We start from the raw sequence: 27,872 nt of genomic DNA, 5'->3' as shown, positions 1-27,872 counted from the left end.
GTTTCCTAGGTGGAGCCAATATAACCAGAAGTGGAGCCAATATAACCTGATCACTCATGATGCATAGGTGTTAGCACATTGTCTGATTTGAACTCATGGTAGTAGATAGGCAGCACTAATACCCATCATGGCGTTGTAACATTGGAGCTGATGCAATGTTGATCCATTGTCAGAGCACCACCTGAGGTGTATCTCAAAAGAAGTGGTGTAACTGGGTGGAATGAGAATTAACTGCTCTGTGCTATGACTTTCACACCACATTAGTACTACTACTGGTGAAAAATTGGGATTAAAATGTTGGCATTATAGAGACATAAAAGAAGTTGAAAGGAAAAAAGTTGCTGGTTATTTCAAAAGATCTGTTGTGAGCATTTGGCTTTAAATAGTTCCCACACAGGCAGGATTTCTTAATGTACAACATGGAAAGTTCATTACATTGGACAGACGGTCAGCAGAACAAAGAAAGGATAAAAATAACTTTTTCTTTATGTACTCACTAATCATTTTGTAGTTCCTGTAAAAAAAAGCAATGGGGTAATTAAGAAATTTTAGTCACACATCTACATTTTCTTTTTCCTTCAATTGTTTTACCCTTACACCTCTTCTCCTGAAGGCATCAATTCATGTTGACATTTGATTCCGTGGGTGAAGGATTTCCTTCAGTACCTCGCCCAAGTGGACATTGTCCATTTGTGAACCGGCCAGTAAATATCAACAGGCTGTTTGAGTGTTGGGCGGCTATGGTCATGGTCAAGGCTTATCCCATACTCCTAGCGTACACCAATGTGATTTTTAGCTGCTCTTACAATGCAACCTCGGTCTTGGGGGAGCGAACTAACTGAGCCGTTCTCATGCCCTTATTTTGCAATTGGTGTCCTTGTAAACTGGCTGCACTGTGGTGACCCAACATTTCACACATTCGTAGAGCTGACCATGACGTTATGGCCAATGTGCATGTGCAGAGTAGTGACATCATGACGCCAATGTGAAAATAATAATAAAAGTTTGTCCGTGTAAAAAGTTTGCACCGCAGTAGCGGGTTTACCAACCCTAATAAAATCTTTGTCACCACTGGTCTGAGAAATTCTGGAGGTTTCCCTTTATTTGGCCATTGGCAGCTGGGAGGCCACACTACAGGGGTAGGTGACTGAAGGGTATGTAAAAAACATAATGATTTGGTTAAAGGCTTGCGTAAATCTCCTGTGTGGGTTAACCCATTTAATTTATACAAATTGACAATCTGATTAACATAACACACACAGGAATTTTACATGAGTATGATAACCAACACAATACAAATCGCACTGGGAATAACTTTTACCGTTTGATATTGACATGTGCGGTTCTAGTAGAGTTACTGGATATTAGGCAGAAGTAGGAACCCTGGCTGAGTTCTTTTCCTTTCTTACCAGAGATGCTGAGGTCAATTGTAGCGATCCTACTGTTGTCCCTAGTGAGATCGACTAACAGCACAGAGCAAGAATTGAATTTGGAACCTTTCGGGCCTGTCTGGTTCATTGAACACTATTTACTTCAACTTTATAAACACACGTTTTATAATTAAGTTGTGTTACATTTTTTTCCCAGACTAACAGGGGATATCTGTTTATTTGCAACTTAGTATTCCACTGGGGAAAGATTTTGGATTGCTTCCCAAAAAAACAAAAATATCAATTCACCGGACTAGTCAAATATACAAGAAATGAGCGGTGAAAAAAGATTACATTTAATGGTAATGCCTGTGGTTGAACCAAACAGATTTAAAAAAAATATAGATTAATGTTACTGTGTTAATGCAGTCAGAGCACACAGAAGTTACCTTAACACGATTTACAAGCAAGGAAAGTTCAATTGAGGGGCACTTTCTGAAGCTTTCTTTGGTTATTTGTAAACCACATTATATTTTGTTGTTGTTAAGAAACGAATGATTCTCAAATGTCAAAGTGCTCCATTCATTTAATATTTTAAGGGAACAATCCCTTATTTATAAAACAAAGTAATGTAGAAATGTGACAACCTACTCTTTTTGAAAAGTTGATCTTTCTATCCCGACTTTCCTGTTCCTGAGAGGGCAGGGCGGTGGTGTGACTGGGCAGGGAAACTGGAATTTAGATGAGATCTGGTTCTGCTGGGTGTCTGCCCCTTTCTTTCCCTGTTGTCAAATTCTAATGTTGGGGATGGGGGGGCGGTGGTGGTTATTTCTTGCACCCTTCCTCCTCTAGCCTGAAATCATTGAAAGAAGTGGGATTGGCAAGATGATATCCCCCACCAAAAATCCCACCAGCTTCTGCCATCTCTCCTTGCCCATGAAAAGTGCGGCGAATATGATAGAAACCCGCAGAAGTTTGGCCCACAATGCTGTTTTCCTAACAGCCACCAATCCAAGAGCAATCAATTGCCATTTGGAAAGTGGCAACTTTAAAATCTGCCATCTTCCTCGATGTACTGGATTGTCTTTCAGGAGCCAGTGGCTCCCTCGGAACTGGCCACTTTGATTTTCCTACTCCCTGTGGGTGCCCACCCTTTTTATGCTAATGACCCCTCCCCAAGATTTGAGATGAGGTCATCGATGGGCCACACTCAAGGCTGGAAATTAAACCCCATCACATTTCCGATGATGGAGCAGGCTTTGAGGAATTTTAGCCCCTTTTTTTAAGTTTATATGGCAAGTTCAATAATTTTAGATGAATGCTTCTTCAATTTGGTTGCTCTTGCTGCCCTTTTACACTCTTCAGTGGTCAGGTGTTGGGCTAGACATGACCACTTGTTTTATCTGTTCCTATACTAATCATTGCCAGATTTAAAGGGTGAGGGGAGAGGGTAATAGACATGCAGAATTTTTGCTCTTTCAATGACCACAAGCTTATTCAGGCCAAACCCACCGCTCCATTGCATCACTGTGGCTGAGTGCCAAAGAAACTGTCACTGGAACCACCAGAGGATCATTGAACAGAACACACCAATTAACAGGCAGCTTTGCAACACACATAGAACTCAGTGAACTTATCAAAATTAATTAATTTTTAATTTTGTTGGTGATTTTTTTATTTTTGCCTAGCAGAACTTCCTGGACAGGTTAAAGCTGTGTTAAAAAGCAAGTATTTCATATGCATTTTAATTATAAACAATTTTAAAACCAAGCGTGCAAAGAGATTTAATTATCAAGGATGTAGAGTTTGTAAGTCAATGTGTATCTGAGTCCTACCAACTAGAAGGAATAGATTGGGGTTGGAGGAGAAGAGCAGGGGATAGAGTCTACGTTTGCATTAGTACTCTCGGTACCCTTATGTTCACTAATAACGGTTATGGCAAAAGTAAAACGGCTCTGAACTGAACTCCAGAATAAAAATAAGAAATGTAATAATTGTTTATAGTCTACACAGGAAACCAATAAATTGAAAACCAAAAGTAAATAAATTGAAAACCATGTGATCCGGCTCTTGTTTTTGTGATTATAAATACACTAGCCTAGATTTTCCACTTGGGCATTACACTGGCAGAAGTGAGAAGGGGCAGGACATATCACAAGGATGCACCCCTGACCCCAATTGTTTTTCCAGTGTAAGAGTCATTTGATTAATTTTCTCAGGCTCCCTTGCCTCTGCTGGGGACTGTGCCTGAAGTGGATGTGGGGGAGGGGAGTTGGGAGTGGGGAAGTGGGGTGAGGGTGGCCTCAGAGGCTTGCTGCCATGTAATGCGCCCTGCTAGGCTTGGCTGAGATTAAAAATGTTTGTAACTTTTTTTTAAAACAGGCACCTTGGCCCATGATCGGTTGCATAGGCTTTCCAGCCCCTTCGTTTGTAAATGCTCCCTCCACAGCATGTAGCAAAGCTTTACACAAGATGCATACAGAGATAGTCCTCATGTTAAGTGTTGCTAGGGTGCAACTGACAGAAATTATTATGTTTCCACTGTTTCCACTGGCAGGAGGGTCGGTAACCAGAAGACACAGATTTAAAATAATTGGCAAAAGAACCAGAGGGGAGATGAGGAGAATTTTTTTATACAGTGAGTTGTTATGATCTGGAATGCACTGCCTGAAAGGGTGGTGGAAGCAGATTCAATAATAATTTCAAAAGGGCATTGGATATATACTTGAAAAGGAAAAATTTGCAGGGCTATGGAAAAAGAGCTGGGGAGTGGGACTAATTAGATAGCTGTTTCAAAGAGCTGGCACAGGCACGATAGGCTGAATGGCCTCCTTCTGTGATGTAAGATTCCATGATGTATATCTGACATTTGCTTAGTGTTTGATCACACCTATACAACCATCTATATTTAGGTACATGTATTCTCTGCCCCCCACCCCCACAACATTTCTGGTGGGAAATCCCAGAAGTTCGAGGGACAGAGTTAGTAGAGTGGCTTAGAAGGATGTTTCCTTTGTATTCTGCTGGAAAATCCGAACTGGTGAGGTGTCTGCTCAAAATAAATTATTTCTATGTTTCTAGTGGATTTCATCTATTCGGGATGAACTAAATGCAGAGCTCTATCAGTATGGGGTCGAGAAGGGTAGGGTAGTAGCTACAGTACTAGACAAGCAACCCTGAGGTTGCGATTTCAAAATCCTACCATGATAAATTGTGAAAGTCAATTCACTAAATTTATGGGGTAGCACCAGGAAAACTGATCACCAGAAAAGCTGGCCATAAAAACCCGTCAGGTTCACTACCGTCCTTCAGGGAAGGGATGTACCCAGTCTGTTCTAAATGTAAACAATTTTACAACACCAAGTTATAGTCCAGCAATTTTATTTTAAATTCACAAGCTTTCGGAGGCTTCCTCCTTTGTCAGGTGAACGATGTGAAAATGAAATCCTCGAAATGAAATCGCCACAGGATACAAACATAAGAGAAATATCAGATGGACCTATTGGCAACAACCCGAGCAATTCCAGCCCAGTCGAGCCTGCAAAGTCCTCCTTGTTAACATCTGGGGATGTTGGCCAAATTAGGAGTCCTGACCCACAGACTAGTTAAGCAACATTTCGAGGATTTCATTTTCACATCGTTCACCTGACGAAGGAGGAAGCCTCCGAAAGCTTGTGAATTTAAAATAAAATTGCTGGACTATAACTTGGTGTTGTAAAATTGTTTACAATTGTCAACCCCAGTCCATCACCGGCATCTCCACATCATGGTCTAAATGTGACTGCAGTCCCACAATATCTTAACGAGAAATTTTCCAGGGTCTGTGCCCAGGCAATCCAATGCCCTCTGAAGTGACCTAGCAAGCTACTTATTTGTAAACAGTCGCCACAGGATACAAACATAAGAGAAATATCAGATGGACCTATTGGCAACAACCTGAGCAATTCCAGCCCAGTCGAGCCTGCAAAGTCCTCCTTGTTAACATCTGGGGATGTTGGCCAAATTAGGAGTCCTGACCCACAGACTAGTTAAGCAACAGCATGACACAGTTGTTCTTCAGGAATCATATCTTTCAGCCTACATCCCAACCTCCTCCATTACCATGCATAGCTGTGGCTCAGTGGTAGTACTCTCACCTCTAACCCAGAAGGTTGTGGGTCCAAGTCCCACTCTAGAGACTAGAGGACAAAATCTAGGCTGGCACTCCAGTGTAGTATTGAGGGAGTGCTGCACTTTTTGAGGTGCCGTCCTTCGGATGATGCGTTAAACTTAAGGCCCTGTCTGCCCCCTCAGGTGGACGTAAAAGATCCCATGACAATATTTTGAAGAAGAGCAGGGGAGTTCTCACTGGTGTCCTGGCCAACATTTATCCCTCAAGCAACATCACTAAAAACAGATTATATGGTCATTATCGCATTGCTGTTTGTGGGATCTTGCTGTTCCCAAGTGGCTGCCATGTTTCCTACATTACAACAGTGACTGCACTTCAAAAGTACTTCACAGGCTGTAAAGTGCTTTGGGACATCCTGAGGTTGTGAAAGACACTGTATAAATGCAAGTGTTTCTTTTTTTTCTTTACTAGAGATGGGGGTACAGTGTTATACAGTTGGGTGCACTTTGCCCTTGGAGTGCTTAACATTGGCTCTGTATTCCAGACAGCCTCATGGTTTTAGGTCAAGCAAAGCTAAGGAAACCTTCTGCTAATTACCACTTACAGCCTCCCCATAACTATCAGATCAGTGCTGCTCCGTGTTGAAGATCACTTGGAGGAAACACTGAGGGAAGCGAGTAGCTTGGTAATGCCACCACTGACCAAGCTGACCAAGTCCTCAAGGACATAGCTTCCAGACTGGGCCTGCGTCAGGTGGTGAAGGAACCAACATGAGGGAGTAACCAACTTGACCTGATCCTCACTAACTTATCTGTTGCAGACACATCTGTCCATGATAGGTTTGGCGGGAGTGACAACTGCGCAGTCCTTGTGCAGGCAAAGTCTTTGTTTCATAGTGAGGAAACCCTCCAGCATGTAATGGTGGGAAACTATCCCTCTTCATCCTTCTTGACCTGTCTGCAGTCTTTGACATGGTTGACCACACCATCCCCCTCCAATGTGTCTCCTCCGTCGTCCAGTTGGATGGGACTGCCCTCGCCTGGTTCCATTCCTATCTGTCCAGTCGTAGCCAGAGAATAACCTGCAATGGCTTCTCTTCCCACTCCCACACCGTTATCTCTGGAGTCTCCCAAGGATCTATCCTTGGCCCCTTCCAATTTCCGATCTATATGCTGCCCCTCAGCAACATCATCCAAAAACACAAAGTCAGGTTCCACGTGTATGCTGGCGACACCCAGCTCTACATCACCACCACCTCTCTCGACCCCTCCACTATCTCTGATTTGTCATCCTGCTTGTCCGACATCCAGTACTGTATGAGCAGAAATTTCCTCCAACCAAATATTGGAAAGACCGAAGCCATTGTCTTCAGTCACTGCTACAAACTCCGTTCCCTAGCCAGAACTCCATCCCTCTCCCTGGCCACTGTCTGAGGCTGAACCAGACCGTTCACAACTTTGGCGTCCTATTTGACTCTGAGATGAGCTTCTGACCCCATATCCGCTCCATCGCCAAGACCGCCTATTTCCACCTCTGTAACATCTCCCGTTTCTGCACCTGCCTCAGTTCATCTGCTGCTGAAACCCTCATCCATGTCTTTGTTTCCTCTAGACTTGACTATTCCAATGCTCTCATGGCCAACCTCCCATCTCCCACCCTCCATAAACCTGAGCTCGTCCAAAACTCTGCTGCCTGTATCCTAACTCGCTCCAAGTCCCGTTCACCCATCACCCCTGTGCTCGCTGACCTACATTGGCCCCTGTCCGGGAACACCTCGATTTTAAAATTCTCCTCTTTGTTTTCAAATCCCTCCATGGCCTCATTCCTCCCAATCTCTGTAATCTTCTCCAGCCCTACAATCCTTTGAAATCTCTGTGCTCCTCCAATTCTGGCCCTTGCGCATCCCCGATTTTAATTGCTCCACCAGATGCCTAGGCCCCAAGCTCTGGAATTCCCTCCCTAAACCTTTCTGCCTCTCTATCTCTCTCCTTCTTTAGGATACTCCTTAAAACCTACCTCATTGACCAAGCTTTTGGTCACCTGTCCTAATACCTCCTTATGCTGCTCAGTGTTTACTAACACTCCTATGAAGCGCCTTGGGATGTTTTACTATGTTAAAGGCGCTATATAAATGCAAGTTGTTCTTCTTCTTGTTGTTGTAATGGCACTACCACTATGCTAAGGGGGGCAGCCTAAGGACAGATCTAGCAGCCCAAAGTTGCGCATCCACCACAATCTGTAATCTCATGGCCCGACAAATCCCTCACTCTGCCATCACATCAAACCAGGAGACCAATCCTGGTTCAGTGGGGAGTGTTGAAGGGCATACTAGGAGGAGCACCATGCATACCTTAGAAAAAGGCACTAGCCCAATGGAGTCACAACACAAGGCTACCTTCATGCTATACACAAAAAGCAGAAGACTATAGATAGAGCTACATAGTTCCACAGCCAATGGATCAGAGTAAATTTTGAATTGAACCGTCTAGTGTGGATTTCAACCCAGTTTGAATAAACAGTTAGGATAATGTAAACAGGTGCTTGAAATCTCTCTGATACTCCAGTTGACTAGACTTTACATTTTCCTAGCGATGTATCATTAATATAATGTGAGAAATAACTGACCTCGCTAACCATGTTGGCTTTGGTCCAGTAGTTTGAACATCTGGCCTCAAGAAGACCAGTTGAATTTGAATGATAGTTTAGCAAAAGGACAAGGAACAAAACTTATTATTCATTTCCATTATTGACTTTTACATAGTTGTACAGGAAGCTTAACTTTTTCCCTTTTTCTTTCTAGCTTCACTACTACCCTGTGGATATTTTTGTTGTTGCTGAGGCTATAATAGAAATGGGGGGAAGGGGGCAATAAATTTATATGAGCAATCAATACTGTTAATCTAGTCTCTTGTGGGTTTGCCAGCAGTCTGAGCAACTCCTGCCATATGAAGAACTTTCAAATGAAAAGGTGCCTCTAATATATGGAGCTGAAACTCACTTCAATTTTGTACAAACATTTTGACAACAAATTTGGCCCAAAAATCTAAATTTAGTTGGCTAAGCTGCATTCTGATTTGGTTACTCAACCTCCAGTGTTACTCACCCAGTAGGTAGTTTGATGCAGTAGCATTTATATACTGGCTCTGGTATGACACCTGTGGTCAGTACAACACTCCAAAACTCAAAGTACATCACAGTGTCATGACGTGCATTGTGAAGCGCCTCCATCTGTTCACAGACATAGGTCCGACCTTGGACTTCTGTCAGTAGAGAAACTTTGAGGGGAGTTTTAATTCTCCCACGACGGGCGTGAGAGGGTCGGTTGAGGGATTAAAATTGCAAAAATCTGAAACCCGACCCCAACCCACCGCGAATGCACCTACTTCCGGTTTAATCGCAGTGGGTTTGGGTGCGCCCTTGTAACCCGCCCGATGAGACGGGTCAGTGATTATAATATGTTAACGAGGGTACTTTCATGAGATTTTGGCAGCAATTTGAAATTAACGCCTCCTGCACAGGTTTCCCAGGGCTTGGGAAACTCAGCAGTTAAATGGAGGCGAGATTGAGCGGCACTTCATGGGGATGGTTAAAGGTCACGTGTCTCGATATGAATAAAGGCTCAGTGCTCAAAGCTGCTTTCTGAGTTCCCAACGGTTTGGTGAGAGTACTTGTTGTGACAGATGTATTTGTACAGTTTGGAGTCGTTCACACAGAGAACGTTAGGATGGGTAGCGCCATAGCTGCTTTAAATTGGATTTTGGACAAGGAAGACAATCAGCAGCAGCAAGATCGTGCTGTGGAGGGAGCTGCAGGTGGCCAGCAGATAAGGGAGTAACAGAGGGGTCAAGTTCGCAGGAGGCACTACCCACGTAACAGGGTGTGCAGACAGAGGCTCAGCTTCTTTGATCTCTCAGAAGAGCAGTGCTTCTGGAGGCTGAGATTGTTATGTCAGGTGATCGCAGACATTTGATCCTCCTAAAAGACGACCTGCTACCTGCTGGACCTGGTGACCATGCATTACCAGTGGCAATTATTTTGCCTCTAGTTCCTTCCAGGGCGCTACCGGAGACATATCAAGGATCTCCCAGTCGGCTGCACAAAAATAAATAAGGCTGGTGACTGATGGATTGTTTACCAGGGCTGGGAGTTATGTAAACTTCCCCTGTGATATCAATAGCCAGGATGAGCAGGCACTTGGATTCACGTCTCTGGCTGGCTTCCCACAGGTGTAGGATGCCATTGATTGAACACATGCGGCAATCCGAGCACCACCAGATCAACCGGGGCATTCGTCAACCGCAGGAGATTTTATTCCATCAATATTTAGCTGATGTGTAACCACAGGAAAAGCTTCATGCAGGTCTGCACCAGATTCCCTGAGAGCTGCCATGATGCTTTCATGCTCCGGCAGTCCAACATCCTCGACCTGTTCGAACCTGCTTAAGGGGTGGCTGCAATGCGATAAAGGTTACCCCCTTCAAATCTGGCTGATGACACCTCTGAGAAACCCCACCAATGAACACCAAGATCGGTACAATGACAGTCATATCATCACCAGATGTGTCTTCGAGCAAGCCATCGGCATGCTCAAGATGCACTTCAGGTGCCTGGACAGGTCTGGAGGCACCCTTCAGTACTCTGCTTTGACTTTTGAGATGCTTTTGGCTGACACCTCTGGGCGTAGGAGCCTGTGAGGGCCTGGCCGAAGACAATTCCACCTGCATCTGTGTAGAGCAGACTCGGCCATTGCGAGAGGAGGCAGCATGTCGGGTACTAGTTGAGGGTGAGGGGAGGGCAATGGTTTGTGGGAGCGCTTTGAGTGGAGTTCCCACTTCTATGTCCCCTTTCGCTATCATCCCTCTCCTCGGCCAGCAACACATCACTCCTACCTCTCTGCGGGGAAGCAGCTTAGTGCAAATCAGTTACGCCTTGTAAGGCCATGGCTAAGGTATCTGTCATCCTGTTTAAGGCAGCAGACATGTGGGCATCCATAGTCTGCTTGGCCATGGTCAGGGTCTGCAGCGACTGATTTGATTGCCATGATTGAATTTCCACGGCAGAGGCCACTCTATCCATGGAACACATCTTCGCGATGGCCAGCAACATGAATCCACAAATGCCTGAGCTGGACTCCTCCATCCTCTCTGCTGTTGTGAACAGTGTGCATGCGACGACTGCCAGTACTTTGCAAATTTGCTGCTCACCCTCTATGATTCTCCTTTTCATCAATGGCCCCCGGGGTTCAGCATTCCCATGTTCAGCCGAGCAGAGCTTAGAGAGGACGGTGCCCTCTGCAACGGACTCTCCACAGCTGTCCCTACCACCACGCTCTGCTAATTTTTTTTTTTATTCGTTCATGGGATGTGGGCGTCGCTGGCGAGGCCGGCATTTATTGCCCATCCCTAATTGCCCTTGAAAATGTGGTGGTGAGCTGCCTTCTTGAACCGCTGCAGTCCGTGTGGTGAAGGTTCTCCCACAGTGCTGTTAAGAAGGGAGTTCAAGGATTTTGACCCAGCGACAATGAAGGAACGGCGATATATTTCCAAGTCGGGATGGTGTGTGACTTGGAGGGGAACGTGCAGGTGGTGTTGTTCCCATGTACCTGCTGCTCTTGTCCTTCTAGGTGGTAGAGGTCGCAGGTTTGGGCGGTGCTCACTTGTGAACTGTGACTTACCGGGTGAAAATCCACCTAACTGTCTAAGAGGACCCACCAAAGTGCTCGTATCCGCACTGGTGCCTGGTAAGTATATGTCCTGTGACAGAGCACCCTCAGAAGGAATCAGCTCCTCTGAGGAATTGTCATCCAGACGGGCCATGGGCTGCTGTTCTTCGCGAGAAGAGACGGATATGAATTAATAATGGCAATGTAAAAATGTTGCTACTTAGCATAATTAAGATGATCATATTTCACTCGGTGCTAAAATCGAGTCAACGTGACTGAGTTTTGTATGAGATGTGGGGCGGAGATATTTAATGCTGTCACCAGGCAGCTGCGAAGTTCCAATCTCTCCATCTCCATTGGTCAGGGATGCAGAGATGCCACTGATCTCCATGGCCTCTTCCTCTGCAGTTGTCAGCTGCACAATCTGTGGCGGGTCACCTCCAGTCCTCTCCCTCTACCTTGTATTTTGTGTTCGCTTCTCTTTCAATGGGGGAACGACAGTCCTATGATTGACTGTAAGGCATGTGTTCACCCAATGAATGCAGTGTATTCGATGAGGGTGATGCATCACATTGCATAAGGATTGGGGTGAGCGACAGTGATGGATGGATAAATGGGGTTAAGAACACTCGCACTACAGACGCAAAATCCGAAAGTAAAATGATAATTCGGTACCCATGTTGAAATTGGACATTCCCACACATCCCACCATCTTCCGCATTTCACACCTGCTATCGGCACTGCCCTCTCACTTAAATCCCGCCTCTGCATTATTATTGGGCCCTTTATTTTCCTCTTCACAGCTTTTCCTTTTCTCTGCTTAAGGCATTCACTGTTGCTGGGGTATGATTCTACAGTTGCTGGTAGCCCACTGGTACCTCATCCAAGTGCCCATTCTTCATGACTGAGCCCAGAGTATTGGCAAGCTACTTGAGCATGGAGGGCATCACCAACCTCAAATCTATCCTCACCAGATGTCCCCCCACACACACGCACGTTTCAGTAGGGGTCACTGGCTGACAATCAGAAGGGGTAACCCTGTCTTAATTTTCCCCTCCCTGTAAGGGATGAAGCGAATTGTATCATCTCCACTAACACCCTGACTGAGACCAGCTACTTTAACACAGATCAGGGATTGAACTTAGGACCTTCTGGTCTGTGTGTCTTAGTGTTACAATGCTGGATTAAGTGTTTGAGGCCATGTAAAGCAGGTTGCATGCTCTGATTTCCTGCAAAACTCAGAACATTACCATACAGATTTAGTGTCTTTGCAATAATATTCTAACTTTTTAAGGAAACAAGAAGTGCTGGTGACCAAGGTAAGTGAGGGCTAGCTGGTGCAATTGAGGTAGCATTGTTTAATATTGCAAACTCAAGTCAGCACCGTTAGTGAGTATGTGAAGAAAAAAAATATTTAATGTGTTTCATGTCTTCAGGATGTCCCACAGTGCTTCATAGCCAATGAACTACTTTTTTTTTAAGTGTAGACACTGTTGCTAAGAAGGGAAACATGGCAGCCAATTTGTGCCCAGCAACGTAGCAAAAAAAGCAAATGAGATAAAATAAAATATGAACTGATACTGTCCATCTGACTGTATAAGTTGAACCATCTGTCTGCTAACTGTAACATTAATAGAAAGTTGTGGCTTTGATGGCCACGTGCATATCAGGCTAAAAGTAGCTTTGGTGGGTGTACATTTTCTGTAATGTGTTCTGAGCCTTTGATTGTTCTGTTCGATTGTTTAAGAGTTTGGTGGGGTGGAAGCACTTACTACAAATTTGGCCAAAAGCTGCTTATGATTTACCTTCCATTATAATGAATGGGGGAGGAATGTAATTGAGCAACTTTTGCCTGAATTTGATACCCTCACAAAATAGCATAGATGCATTTAAGGGGAAGCTAGTTAACTTCATGAGGGAGAAAAGAAAGAAAGGTATGCTGATAGGGTTAGATGAAGTAAAGTTGGAGGAGGCTCGTGTGGAACATAAATAGTGGCATCGGCCAGGTGGGCCGAATGTCCTGTTTCTGTGCTGTAAATTCTATGTAAACTTTTATACCCTGGCACTAAAGAGGAAAATGTGCTTCAATATTTTCCAACATCAGTAATGATAATTTACACTAACTATATAAATAATAAAGTGATGTGAACTACTGACTGTATTTGGTTGCAGTGCCCAAAATGACACCTGCACTGGCTGCAAACACTGTGCTTATACAAGATTGTTTGATTAATTTCAGCCTGCCCCATGATTGGAGATGCTAGGAAGTGGAGGTAGGGCGCATGCAGGCTGAAATCGGGAAGTCATTTTGCTTATTGCACTCAACAGTGTCATTTTCCCATACCTGGAGGTTGCAAAGTGAGTTCCAATTATATTCATTGATAAGACCCATTGAAAACAGATCTTGCCTTTGTGCAAGGATCCATTCCTTGTTTTGGATTTTAAAAAAACACCTAATTTTCAGAAAATAATTCCCTTAGCTGTTGAAATCTGCTATATGGAAAGGGGTTTTTTTTCTAAAAAAATAAATGATGAGCCAAAATCCATTAACTATAGTCTTCGCATTTTTACACACCATCAATATGTTCCTCCCAAACAATGACATTTAATGGAATTGTGTTCTGAAATGTGACATTGCTTTCAATGCCGGCATTTATAGCGTATCAATTTTAAAGCAGAATATGGCGCTGACTTTCAGTTAAGGGTTGCATTTTCTTTTGAAATTTAGTTATGGAAGTAAAAGTTTTCAGTAGTTCTACAACAAACTGTAAAACTTTAATCCGATACTTGAGCCCACACAAGTTTCTGTTTAGAGAATTTAGTATATCAAGCAAGGAGCTGCTGGTGGGAGTGGGTGATGAGAGCAGATCCAGCTGTGATATTGTTTCATGGGTGGGAAGTCACATGAATATATAAGGTATAATACCAGTAACAATCAAAGTTTTTTTTAAAGATAAGCGGGCTAACATTAGAAATATATCTTTGTATGTTTACAATGCTGCATCAAATGTATTTTAGCATGTTATTTATATCTCATTTACATATCTTCCCAATGGTCTGTTTATGTGAATTGAATGATTTTTTGTTATGAGTTAGTCATCTGCAGCAAACCTGGAGAGAGAATCAGTTTGAATCTGCCCTAAAGTATCCTTTAGTGGCCCTAAATGGTCTTCTGACTTCTGACATAGCTGAAAAAGCTTTTGCTATCATTGCCACGATTGTGCACCATCTTCTTTTCTAGCGATCTCTTGGGTATTCTTATGGCTATTTTTGTCTCCCTTAATTTCATGTGATACCTTTCCCAGTTCTCCTGTGAGTTAAATTCCTTAAGTGTGTAGAATGCTTTCTGTTTCAATCGAATTTGCCTCTGCACATTCCTTGTCAACCATGTTTTGCCACATGCCTTTCTTCTAACCATTGAACATACATGGCTTCATTCTGTTTGAGAATGGTTTAAATAGAACCTATTTGTCCTCTGTACTTGATTGCCTATCTAGTAGGGTTCCGCAGTCAACATTTGCTAGATCTTCAACCATTTGTGTAAAAGTAGCCCTCTTAAAATCTGGGATCACCATTAGATTGGCTGCAGTCTTACATTGGCCAATAAGATTAAACCTAATTACATGACAATCAGAACTGGCCAGGTGTTCCCCCACATGGAGGTTTGATACTGCAATAGGGTCACTGCTAATTGTAGCAGTCATACTCTGCCCTGCTATTTAGACAATGAAATTTGAAAGAAAGCTACCAAGAAGCATATCAGAAAAGGTTGTCACTTCTGTGTAAGTATGGTTATTGTCACCCTGCTATCTAAGGTTATTTTGAGGTCATTGAAAGATGCACGTGGCTTTGATCATTCAGGATGACCAGGCCTTGAAACCATGTCAATAAAAACACCCCAGTCGAGATAATTACCAGCTTTTAATGGTAAGATTTGTTTTTTGAGTTGCAGCAACACTGTTACAGATGAAGAGGAGAGAGCTGTGGGGGGAGGGTGCAGGTATGCATTTGAGTGCTGCCAGGGATCACACATTAAATATAAAAGTGCCTATAGCTGTCAGAGTGCCACAGCAATTCTTGTCATTTCTTCTAATTGCAAAGCACATCAGGAATTTTTACTGACATCTACAGAATAAATTGAAGTTTTACAAATTGCTTCTCAAAAAGTGAATTCTTCAATGTTAACGACAAGAGAGTGGCAGATCCTAATTGACCTTGACTGCAGTATTTTACTCTCTTCCTCCTTTCATCATCTCCTCTTCCACCTTGATGCCTCTGAAATTCCCATCCCATCTTTTTTGTGTCACAAAAATTTACCCCGCTATGCTTCTGAAATACTCCCCTGCCTCCATTCTTTACAAATCACCTCCTTTACCCCTGATACTTGATTCTCAAACCTTTTATCTTCATTACTTCCTAGAATCAGCTTTAAGCCCCCTTTATGCCCAGACGCTACCAATCTCAATACCATTGGCTGCCCATTCTGTTGCTTCAACTGCTTGACCCCTGCTCCTCCTTTAAGGCTTCATTTTCATCGTGCAAGAGGGAACATTCTGGCAGTTCTGAAGACAGTGGTTGTCAATAGCAATTGGGATTCCAGAACAGCTCTGCTTCATGGTTTTTCACGTTGTGCTGTGAGATGTGAGATGAAGGGAGCAGGATCCCCAGTAGAAAGGTAAAAGCCAGCAAATTGAGGACTTGAGCTGGGAAAGGATGGAGTGGGGATTGTTTAAAGTTGACCATCATCTGGAAGGAAGGAGGGACTTTGAGGTGGAGATATGCAGAGAAGGAGGATCATGAAGATAGGTTGAGGCAAAGCTGCTATGAGGGAAATGACAGAATACCAGATCCTGAGAGGGGGAAAGGGATTAAACTTTTGATGTGGTGGGCTGGAGTGAGAGCAAACATTGACAGATTTGATTGTACATGTCAAAAATAGCCAGCTATTCTTTAGGAATAACTGACAATTTTTGACATATGTACAAACCAAAAATACTGTTAGAGAGGGTGGTAATCTGTGACAGAAGTTACTGTATCACTAGTCAGGTTGTTGATATTGCCACTTTTTCCATCTGCACTTGAAAATCAGATACATGCATCAGCAGATAATAAATTACAAATATTGATCTATTTATAATTACTGCAGATACTAATGGGATGAACCATGGGAATTCTCAGAATGTGAGATAAAATAGGCTGCAACAAGTAGCAAGGGAATGATAATTTTTAAATAAGCTTAAAAAGTACTGGGGAGGGAGAAGTAGATCCCTTTAATTGACTAAATCAACTACTGCCTGTTATTGATTAGTATCTAGGGACGCCTGGTGAAAATGGATGTGTGTGGATGTTGGTTGAGGACAGGATCAGGCTGGCCTCATGCCTTCAATGATTGAATAGACTAGTGACTTAGCCTCACTCATGAATGATTCCAATTGGCTCGGGTACTACTCGTGGAACTTTATCCTTGTGTGAACCAATGCCTTCAAGACAGGAGGGGAAAAAATGGGGTGGAAGGAAATAACCTTGTGAGGTGTTGTTAGCACTGATCAGGAGCCAAACTATTAATCTCCATGTGCTGCTTATTTCTATTAGGTTAATATTTTTCTGGTTAATCATAGCTTTGTTCATTTATCTGAATTGATTTTGTTTTTGTTTTTAAGCTGCGTTTTGGGGAGATATTGCCTTAGATGAAGAAGACTTGCAACTCTTTCATATTGACAGGACAATTGATTTATCAAGACACATGTTAGACAGAAGTGGACACACAACAGGTAATGTATGCTGCATACATGTGACCAATATTTTTTTTAAAAGGAACCTTAAACAAATGAAAGAACCATGCCTAAATTTTCTGACTCCGAACTGGTGGCAATGTACCTCACCCAGCACCAGCTCGTATTAGGAAAATTACGGTAGTGTTGTCCGCGATTTAATGAAATACATTGCTCTATAGTACATATAAAATACTTTAAAAGTTGTTTGCATACTTTCAAAAATAATGTTGTGACTGAAAATTATTGCCATTTATGTTATTGCAAATATGTGTTTACGTACCTTAGAAGAATTCTTGTGCTATTCCCTCAATTACTTAGTTGGTAGCTCAGTCTTACAGACCAGGAAGGTCTCGGGTTCGATTCCTGGACTGTACTGAATTGGCTGATCTCAGCCGAGATAGAAGTAGGGATCCTACAAGTGGCTCTAGCACCTCTGGGTCTGGTGACATCCCCTGGAGGTAGGCATGTGATACTCACTGTCTAGGTTCATAAATGAAGAGTGTAACCAGCTTTTCATGGAACTGAGCAAGGAATGAACACATTTGGGAGAGGGAAGGAAGAAAATTGGCGGGAAAGAAAAATAAATTGCATTCTAGTGGCAGCGAACGGACATCATAGTGTTAAACACACTTCTGATTTTTAAAGCCCCATTATTGCTTAGGTTCAAACCCTAATTCAGCAGTCGAGTACATAATCTAGACAGACACGCCAGTGTAGTACTGAGTGAGTTATGCTTTGTTTGAGATAATGAGGTAAATATTCATCTTCACCACATATGCAGTAATCTGGAGGAGAGGAAATCAATGGTCTGCCAATCGGACGGGCTCTATAACAGGCGGGCGATCTATTCCGCCAAGTTACCATCCATGTGGTAAAGGTGAAAATTTACCCCATTGTCCTTTGAATGAGACATTATTCCCAATTCCAGCACAGAGTTTCAATCAATATGTGTGCAAATTGGAGAATAGAGCACTGAGATCAGCATGCCTGATTCGTGGTGCTTCTGATTTTACAGCCATTTGTGAATATACCAAAATCTAAAGCCCTGTTGGCCTGTTCTGGTCCTTCAAACATATGTTAAAGATCCCACTATACTGGTCAAAGAAGAAAACCATGGAGTTCTTTGGTGTCCTGCTTAAAATTCATCCCTGCACTAACACCATCCAAATCAGATTCATCTCATTGCTGATTGTGGGATTTTGCTGTGTTTGTCTACATAACAACAGCCATGGCACTTTAATGAATTTATTGCATGTGTAGCACTTTGATACATTTTTGAGATCTGTGGCAAGGTGCTATATAAACGCAAGTCTTCTTTCCATTTTTAAATTTTCATGTTTATAAAAATAATGGTTATTTTCCTGCAGGCAGCAGTGACCACAAATATATCGTGCATGTACATTGCTCACCTAACTATATTTTTCCTGGATTCTACTACAGTCGTCTGACAGTGACCTATTGAATTCCCCACAGTTTACTTAGATCTTTCTGTATTCAGGTGACTGTACAGTCTTGACTGAAAAAAAAGGATAAAATAATACTTGCATTTTCACATTGAAACATCTCCGAACATTTTATATAATGAAGTACTTTTGAAATGACTGACGTTCATTAGGTGGACAAACATGGCAGCCATTCTGTGCCAATAACATTTCACAAAAAGCAATGAGATGAATGACCAGTCAATTTATTTTAGGTGGTGTTGACTAAAGGAGAAATGTTGGCTAGGACAGCAGAGCTCCCTGTTCTTCTTAAAATAGTAAACAATTTTACAACACCAAGTTATAGTCCAGCAATTTTATTTTAAATTCACAAGCTTTCGGAGACTTCCTCCTTCCTCAGGTAAATGTTCAGGATCTCCTTGAAGCCTACGCATTTATACATATAGAACAATATATGGTGTTTACAGACTGCCCCTGCAACTGCCCGTTGCCAAGGCAATCACCGTGTTCAGACAGAGAGGTGTCACCTGCAGAACCCCCGAATACACATTCAACAAAAAAACAAACAGGGAAAAAAAACAGAGAAGAAAAACAGAGAGAGGCAGAAACATCCGGAAGGCAGAGAGAGCCAGCAAATGACCCATTATATTAAAAACAGATAACATTTGTTCGCTGGTGGGGTAACGTGTAGCGTGACATGAACCCAAGATCCCGGTTGAGGCCGTCCTCATGGGTGCGGAACTTGGCTATCAATTTGTGCTCGACGATTTTGCGTTGTCGTGTGTCTCGAAGGCCGCCTTGGAGTACGCTTACCCGAAGGCCCAAAACTGCAGGTAAATGCCTTTATAGCACAGCTTGTGGGCCAGAAGGAGCAGGAGTGCTTCCCCAGGCCCAACAAGCCTACCTGCAGCGACCCTACAAACGTGGTTAACCGACCCCCTCACAATCTCTGATGATCCCCAATGACTGAGCCCCCATCCCTGTGACCTCCCCCGCCATCTAACACCTTTTCATATCCTCTCGCTGGCTGTTCTCCTGTCTGACTGAGAGCCAGCCTGTCGAGCAGGAAACGTACAAAAAAAAAAGACGTCCTTATGCCAAAATCGTAAAGACATCTGGGAAACCCGTACTTTCGGGTTTCCCGTCAGGGATAGCCCCCCACTGCTGCACCCCTGATAAAATCATGCCCAAGGTGATTTATTTTACGTCACAATTTATTCCATGCATACTTTTTAAAAAGAAACAAAATCACCACTCTCGAATCAAGGTAATATGAACTGGTGTGCACTGTTCTACATCTTTGTAAGTGCTATTTTCTGCTTGGATTTTTAAAGGTGGATCTGGAGAACACAGAGTTTATAAAAAGAAAGGAGCAGTTTATCAACTTATAGATCGGATACTAAGATTGGGAGCAGGTATTCTTCAAAATAACTTTTTTTGTTATCAATATTAAATGCTGACAAAATATTATCATCCACTTAAATATTGGTTCTTTTTGTATCTTGAAATACTGCAAACTATATTTTGCATAGATATTCTGCAAATTTTTAAAACTGAGTAATGTAAAGGAGATTTGGAGAGATGTGTAGAATCATGAGCCATTTCTTTATTCGAAATGTGCTTTGTATGGGAATTCTCTGATGGCTCAGTTTCTGTATTTTGCAGGTGTCTGTTTTTTGGGGGTTTCTGTTTTTTGTGTGTGTGGTGTGTGTGTGTGTGAAGACAGGACTGTGCTTGGCAATGATGTGCTCAATACTCACTCTGTCAGCTCACACAAGAAGAATGGCTACATGGGTGAGGTACCATTGGAACCATACCCCAGCATGAAAGAAGCACTTGCATTTATATAGCACCTTTCACATCCTCAGGACGTCCCAAAGCACCTCACAGCCAATTAAGTTTTTTTTGATGTGTGGTCAATATGGTAATATGGGCAAATGAATCACCGTTGTCAAGAGATGAGGGGCAACTATTTAACAAGTCTTTAGAAACAATGTGAAAACCAATAATCTCACAAAAGGAGGCATTTCTTATGGAAAAGAATATAAACAAATTGCAGTTGTTGTGTCCTGATGTATTATAGTTATAATTTTGCAGGCAGCACCCAGAATTACCTTTGAAGATTTTCCATTTTTTTTTGAACAGTTAGTGTGAATCAATGTTATATTCATACTTGAAATATTCACAAGAAAATTACTTATTTTATAAACAAATAATTGCAGACAGTGATCAAAATACCACAGAGAGAGAAAAGAACAATTCAGAAGCCCTAAGATGGACTGAGAAGAACAGAGTTCCCAGAGCTGCAACATCACGAGCTGAGAGAATATGGCCCGGGGGCGTCATCCCTTATGTTATTGGAGGCAATTTTACTGGTGAGAGTTGCTGTGGTTTATTTGAAATTGACTCATAAAACTTTTTAAATACCTTTTGTGACTTTACACATCTTCCTCCCAATTATTTGCTTAACTTTTTTTTAAGCCATAAGGTTGCTAATCACCTTACAGTTTCTTTCAGTGATTAGGATAATCGATAATAGGTTTTACCTTGTTTTACCTTTTGTGTTGAAGGTGGCAGCTCTCACTGCTGAGATGCTCTACCTACTGCCTAAGTTGAGTAAGAAGAAACTCAAATAATAATTTGGATTCATAAATTGTGTATTATACAAATCCAATGCTTTACAATGCAACAGTATAATTTTAATACTAAATTTTTAATAAATCAATGTAATTGTATTCTGAAAGGCACAACAATTGAATGGTGCTAATCAAAATCCATCAACAAAAATGTTGGCTCATAAGCAAGATACAAACAAAGTCTTTGGGCTCGATATTGCCAGGGCTGCGGGTTCGTGGTGGGGGGGCTATTGGGCGCGTGGGTAACGCGCCCGATGAAATCAGTCAGCTCTGCGCACAATTATGGGATAATTGAAGCCACTTACCTTTGGTTCCGGGTTTGCCGCTGCTCAGCTGCGCGCCGGCGGACTGCGCATGCGCAGTAACGCCTGAGAGCTGGTGGAGCTCTATTTAAAGGGGCAGTCCACCAATGCTCCTCCTGCTGCAAACAACGACTGGAACATCATGGAGCACTCCAGGGGGAAGGCTGCCCCAAGATTTTCGGACTCCTCACTCCAGCTGCTGCTGGATGGGGTGAGGAGCAGGAGGGAAACATTGTTCCCATCGGATGGGAGGAAGTGCCCTCCCTCCACCATGAGGAAGGCATGGTCGGAGGTGGCAGAAGAGGTCAGCAGCTGCGGCACGTCTCACGGACCTGGGTCCAGTGCCGCAAGAGATTTAACGACCTAACTAGGTCAGGCAAAGTGAGTACAATTACGCATTCTCCCACACTCCGTCTTCCACATCACGTCCACCACCACACAACCCCTCTGCACTGCCACCACAACGCTCTCGCATCACTCCTCACATCCACTCAACTATCATCCTCACCATGCCTGCACGTACTCACCGCCCCTGTCACAATTCGAACACTACCACACACTCCAATCCCTATACAATGTCATGGCCATGTGGCACACGCACCCTCCCATCCATCTCCCTCACGCTCAACCCACCCACACCAATGCATGCAGCATCTCACCATGCAAGCATCACTCAATCACGCCTCTGTGTTTTGCCTTGACAGGAGAAGAGATGCCAGAATGCCTGGGAGAGGGCACGGACCGGAGGGGGCCCGCCACACGAGGTGGTGCTAACAGAGGCGGAGCAGCAGGCGTTAGAGCTCAGCCACACGCTGGAGTGCCTGTCAGTGGCGGATGGCGAGGCTGGGGCTGCAGAAACGGCCGGTGACAGAAAGCTAACACTCAGCACTCATGATAGCGAATTATCTTACCATCACTTGGCATCTGCCGCACCTCAACATCTGTCCACATGCCTAATATTGCTTTCTGTTCTCTTGCAGGGCCGTCTGCGAGCGCCGTGACCGTGGAGGGCGATTCCTCAGAGGACCTGCCGGTCTCTGAGGGTCCATCGTCACATCCGAGCCATGCATCCACCAGCGCAGATACACACACCCCGGTGGGTCCCCGTCCTCACTTAGTTGGGCTTGCACATGGTGAGTCACCACGCACATGTGAGCACGAGCAGACCCTGGTGGAAGGGGCAGCCGTGGAGAGTCTGCGTTGGTGGGAGCACTCTTCTCCAGGCTCTGCTCAGCTGGACACAGATGCTGAACCCTGGGGGCCAGCCGTGTAAAGGAGAGTCGTCGAGGGGCACCAGCACATTGCTGAGGTGCTGGAACAGGTGCCACGCGCACTCTCCACAATCGCGCAGGCAATGGAGGAGTCCAACTCCTGCATGAGGGGAATGGTGGCATAGGTACAGGAGGGTATCTGCGAGATAGTGTCGCGGGGTAGGTGCGGGAACGTCTGCGATGGAGGAAAGGCTAGCCTCCCTCGAGCGTCAAGAGCAGCTCAACGATGAGTCCATCCAGGCCCTGGCAACGGCCGTTCGGATTCAGGGTGAGCAACATTCTGCCGCCTTAAACAGGCTGACAGATACTTTACAAGTGGACTTCCAAGGCCTCACACAGGTCCTCCAAACTGCCGTCCAGCAGGGTGGAAGGAGTGATGTGGGCCTGGGCCATGAGAGGGATGATGGTGAAAGGGGACATGGAAGTGGGGACACCACTCAAAGTGCCCCCACGTCTCACCCATTGCCCCCCTCTCAACCAGTACCCGCAATGCTGTCCCCTCTCCAGGTGGCCGAGTCTGCCCCTGCACAGGTGCAGGAGGAGCAGTCTTTGGAGGGGCCCTCACGGGCACCGAAACCCAGAGGGAGTTGGCCCAAAGCATCTAATCGGTCAGGGCATGAACAAGAGCAACCTGCCACTACCTCTGCTGAAGCCACAGGGGTAGCACCACGTAGGGGTTCCCGGAAACGCAAGGCGAAGGTGTTGTGAGCACAAAGGGAATGCACGAGGGTGTATGACGATGTCATGTTTTTATTTATATTTGTTTAGTGCACATCCACAATTATCATCATTATTGCCATGTCTTGCCCATTCTTGACTGGCTTGTGCAACAGGTCCCTTTCGTGGGGCTCACCATGAAGACGAACACCTGGTTCCACCCATTGGGTCATACTACAGTGGGTGCAGGCGTAATTGCACCACTGTTCCGTGCAGGGGGCAGGGGAGGGGGCTGGTATGGCCACTCCTCTGTCCAGGTGATGAGGTCTGGACTCTTCAGACAGTCTGATGTTAGGAGAACCGTTGACATATCAGTGCCTCCCTGGCCTGACGAGCAGCCAGGTGAGCCACTGTTCTGCCCATGGGTCGTTCCTCCTTGGCCTCGTCCTCCTCATCCTCCTCGTTGTCAATATGGGTGGCGGATGTGGATGGGGCCTCCTCCAGCAGCACCCCTCTCTGTTGTGCCAGATTGTGCAGGGCACAACAGACAACTATAATTCGTCCCACTCTGTGTGGTGCGTATTGGAGCGCTCCCCCAGAATGATCAAGGCACCTGAAGCGCATCTTGAGCAGCCCTATAGCCTGCTCAATTGTGGACCTGGTAGCGACGTGGCTGTCGTTATATTGACGCTGTGGCTTGGTGCTGGGGTTCCTCAGAGGTGTCATAAGCCACGTGTGCAGGGGATATCCCTTGTCGCCGAGGAGCCAGCCCTTGCGGGTGTTGGGTGAGTGGAAGAAGGGAGGCACGGTGGACTCCGAGGATGAAGGAATCGTGGCAGCTGCCAGGGTATCTGGCACACACGTGAAGGAATCTCTTGTGGTGGTCACAGATGAGCTGGGTGTTCATGGAGTGATACCCCTTCCTGTTGATAAACAGTCCTGGCTCATTAGGAGGTGCCCGTATTGCTATATGGGTGCAATCAATTACACCCTGCACCCGTGGGAAGCCAGCCACAGCATGGAATCCAACTGCCCTCTCCATCTGGCTGCGGTCATCCATGGGGAAGTTGATGTAGTGCGAGGCCCTGTGAAACAAGCCATCGGTGACCTGCCTTATGCACTTGTATGCAGACGACTGACAGACCCCGGTGATGTCCCCGGTGGCACCCTGGAAGGATCCGGAGGCGAAGAAGTTGAGGCCAGTGGTGACTTTGACGGGGACAGGTAAGAAGATGGCGCTCGGTCCATCCGGGAGCAGCTCGTCATTAAGGAGGCTGTAGATGTCCGCGACTGACTCTGAGCCTCTGTATGCACTGCTCCTCAGAGAGGTCCAGGAAGCTGACCCTCGGTCTGTAGACCCTGTGACGAGGGTAGTGCCTCCTGCGACGCATCTCTCTCTGCGGTTGCCCTCCCTCCTGCTGTGCAGGTGGATGTGCCACAGCACCATGTTGTGGAGCTCCTCGTGTCAGGGGCGGACGGCGAGGCTGGTGATGCTGTTCGTTCTCCAAGGAGGTCATGACTGCAACTACGGCGGCCCCCATCTGGAAGGTATACGTCTGAGGGGGTCCGCAAGGTAGGTAAGTGTGTCCTCACACCGGGGTTGAGGTTCCAGGTCGGTGAATTTTCTTGTTAGGAGGAGGGTGGTGGAGGCCAAACTTTGTCCAATGTGACGGAGTGGCCTCCTGCGATGGTGAAGGGTCTCCTTTCCCCCCCCCCCCCCCAACCTGTCGAATGGACCTTTGCAGCTGCCACAGGCTGATGGCTGCAACACGTCCGTTTGAACTGGGAGTGTTTCCCCCAGTACGGGAAACAGTCTCAGTTCATTGCAAAATCCCACCCCTCCTAATATAACAGATCAGGTATGTAAACGACCTGAAATAGCAACATAAATACTCTTAAGTGGCACCCCGCCGGCTTTAATTGCCTGCGGGAGTCCCACATGCGGGGGCTGCGCGCGCACGCTGGCGCGTCTGTGGGGAACCCGGAAGTGGGCAGGTTGGAGCCGGGCTCCCTACCCGCTCCGGGATTCCCCGATTTTCGGAGTCCCCCCGCCAGGAACGCACCCGATAGCCGGTGCTAAAATAGAGCCCTTTATTTCTGTGGTGTTGTGGTGCCTTAGAGCAGTAGGACCCAAGTTTGAGCCCGTCGTCCCTCACACACTGTGGTTTCAGTCTTCCCATAAGGAGACCAGATAGTTTCTCTCAAAAAATGAGAGAAAAATCAACCATTTGGCATTATGGTTGCAGTTTTGTGTTGTTACCAAATGGATTGAGCAAGACTGTTGGGGGTCCTAGGACCAGGTTATTTGCTTGCTTGTCCCAATTTAACAAATTGCATATATCTTGGGGGAAAATAAGATAAATTTTAAAAGAAACAGGAAGAATTCGTCAGTGACTCATTGGGTAGGTGCACTGCATGGTGTGACACTGAGATACGTGGAACAGGAAAGACCCAAGTACAATCCCATGTCAGTGCTGAGTTAGCTGCTCTCTGTCAGGGCATTAATAAGAATGGAACAGTTGGCTGCAGCATCATTAGGATGGGGAGAGAAAGAAAATCAACCATTGTATTAGCCCCAATCACTGTCCATTGTGATCCTTGCTAGACAGTGTACATATGTAGAGTTTGTATGAGGGCATGACTGGACATGGCTGTGATACCTCTCATGATAAAATCTCCTGGTGACACACACATACTAGGCTAGGAAGGGAAAAACCATCCAATTCCTGCACTTAGTAGCTATCCAGTGACTTCCTCCTTTCCCCCCCCCCCCCCCCTCCCCCCACGCTATTGCAAAATACATATGTGTGGATACAAAGGTGAGAACAGAATCAGGCTTGACAGTGATTCCTCCCACAGCTGAATAGCTGATTGATTTCATTCATATTGCGGCATAGGCTTTGATCTGTCTATGAATTATAATGCGAGTGGCGAGCACAATTTTGTGTGTGTGTGTGCTGGTCGACCTTCAGGAAAAGGCTCCAGATTGTGCCTGGTATTTCATGAGCTCCAGTGGAAGCCATACACTATCCGGTCCCACTCACGCATATCTCACAGGTGTTTTACCCAATTGCTTTTTTGTGGGGAAGGCTACACTTTGCTGTCAGGGAGAACACATCTTCTTGCCGCTAGCAGTATCAGAGCTAGCTCAGGCCTTGCCAGGGGCACAGTTTCTGAACTATCAATGGAGAGCTATGATTTTACAAACACACACTACCAGGAGTACATGGCAGGTAATTGTAGGCAATATGTACTCTTAGCTGTCAAGGTTCCGTGTTGGAATCATGCATTTGTAAAATTGTTCCTTTTTAAAATAGAAAGCATCTTGAAAAGTGACATTTTCTTATAACAGTTGTGATGATTATGAGCAATTGGGTTGTGAGAGAGAAAAAGAGACAGAGAGAAAAATTGGTTTCAAAACTTGGTGATGGTGTGCATTAGATGAAGTCTGAGGGTCTTACTGCATATTCAGAAAGCTAAAATTATTACATTTTCATCTGTTGGGGAAAGGGTATGTACCAGCATAATAAATGCTTTCTTTCCTTGCAGTAGTTTTACCAACCAGTGGTGTTATTGTGGCCTATATTAACTCACTTCAGGAAAAGTGAGCACAGCAGGTGATTTTTCTTAATATGTCAGTGCAGAGTTGTGGCTTTGCCTGTACAGTTTATACCCCATTTACTTTACATGGTTTCCTCTGACAGCAAGGATGTCACAGAAGGTTACACTATAAGCAAATTGAGTATTGCCAGTGCCATTAGAGGCACAAAGACTCCCCTGGAGAGGATGCTTCTTGGTGCAACTCTGTTCAAAGGCACCTTAGTGGCCACAACTAGCATGTAGGTCAAGTCTGAAATTTTGGATGCAGCCTTCTCAGCTCATCGTTACAGGCCAGCAATGCAGCTTTGTCATGGCTGACCTGTACAAACATTCCCTGACAGTGGCGCTGGTCCTGGCCAGACAGTGAAAGTCACAGTCATGTTTGGATCAAATGCACATGTATGAATCACGTACATGCATGGTTATCTATTGTTGTGGAATGTACCCCACAGTATAAATGGTGCATAATCAGCAGTAAGTAAACTTCCCATGATTCTGCAATATAAATGGGGTATTAAAACAGCCAGGAGACTATTATCACAATCTTCAGTTTCCAAGTTCCCCTCAGCATGTATGGGTCTGACTCACTGCCTGAATTAATGAAGGGAAAAGTCAAAACCATGCTCTTTTACAATTAAAAGAAATTTTTTCCCAGAAAAATGTTCCGCGTGTGGGTAATGAGGAGACAGCTTCCGTATTTATTTGACACACACACACTGCCCATTTCTCTCCAGCAAATTCCCACTAATATGATGAATAAGCCAGTACAGATTCACACATGCAGCCTTTACATAAGTGACTTCTGTGCTCCTGTACTGCTCGTCATAACTAGTGTTAAATTACATTTTCCTACCAGTTGAGTGAGCCGGGTACAAAATGTTCAGCTCATTTTTAGTGTCAGTGTTAAATAACACTGGGGCCATTATATCTTCCGTAAGCCGAGAGACGATATTTTACCAATGATAATTACAGAATGGCAGGCACTACCATTTTTATTACATCCTTGAGCTCATTTTTTTTGCAAAGAGGGCAGGTTTGGTTTCATCG

At 44.7% G+C, this 27,872-nt stretch overlaps 1 protein-coding gene across 2 annotated transcripts in view; it reads left to right on the top strand.

Moving 5' to 3' along the window:
- Nucleotides 1-27,872, top strand: part of tll1 (tolloid-like 1) — a 268,042-nt gene that overhangs the window by 89,415 nt on the left and 150,755 nt on the right. For both annotated transcript variants that reach the window (XM_067991164.1, XM_067991173.1), the window contains exons 2-4: nucleotides 16,804-16,914; nucleotides 19,694-19,774; nucleotides 20,582-20,734. In XM_067991164.1, coding sequence (XP_067847265.1) covers nucleotides 16,804-16,914; nucleotides 19,694-19,774; nucleotides 20,582-20,734 — 345 coding nt within the window. The remainder of the gene's footprint in view (nucleotides 1-16,803; nucleotides 16,915-19,693; nucleotides 19,775-20,581; nucleotides 20,735-27,872) is intronic.

The sequence above is a fragment of the Heptranchias perlo genome, chromosome 1, assembly GCF_035084215.1.
Source record: "Heptranchias perlo isolate sHepPer1 chromosome 1, sHepPer1.hap1, whole genome shotgun sequence".
NCBI classification, from domain to species: domain Eukaryota; kingdom Metazoa; phylum Chordata; class Chondrichthyes; order Hexanchiformes; family Hexanchidae; genus Heptranchias; species Heptranchias perlo.
The sequence above is the reverse complement of the archived record's forward strand: the minus strand, read 5'-3'. Positions and strand labels throughout refer to the sequence as shown.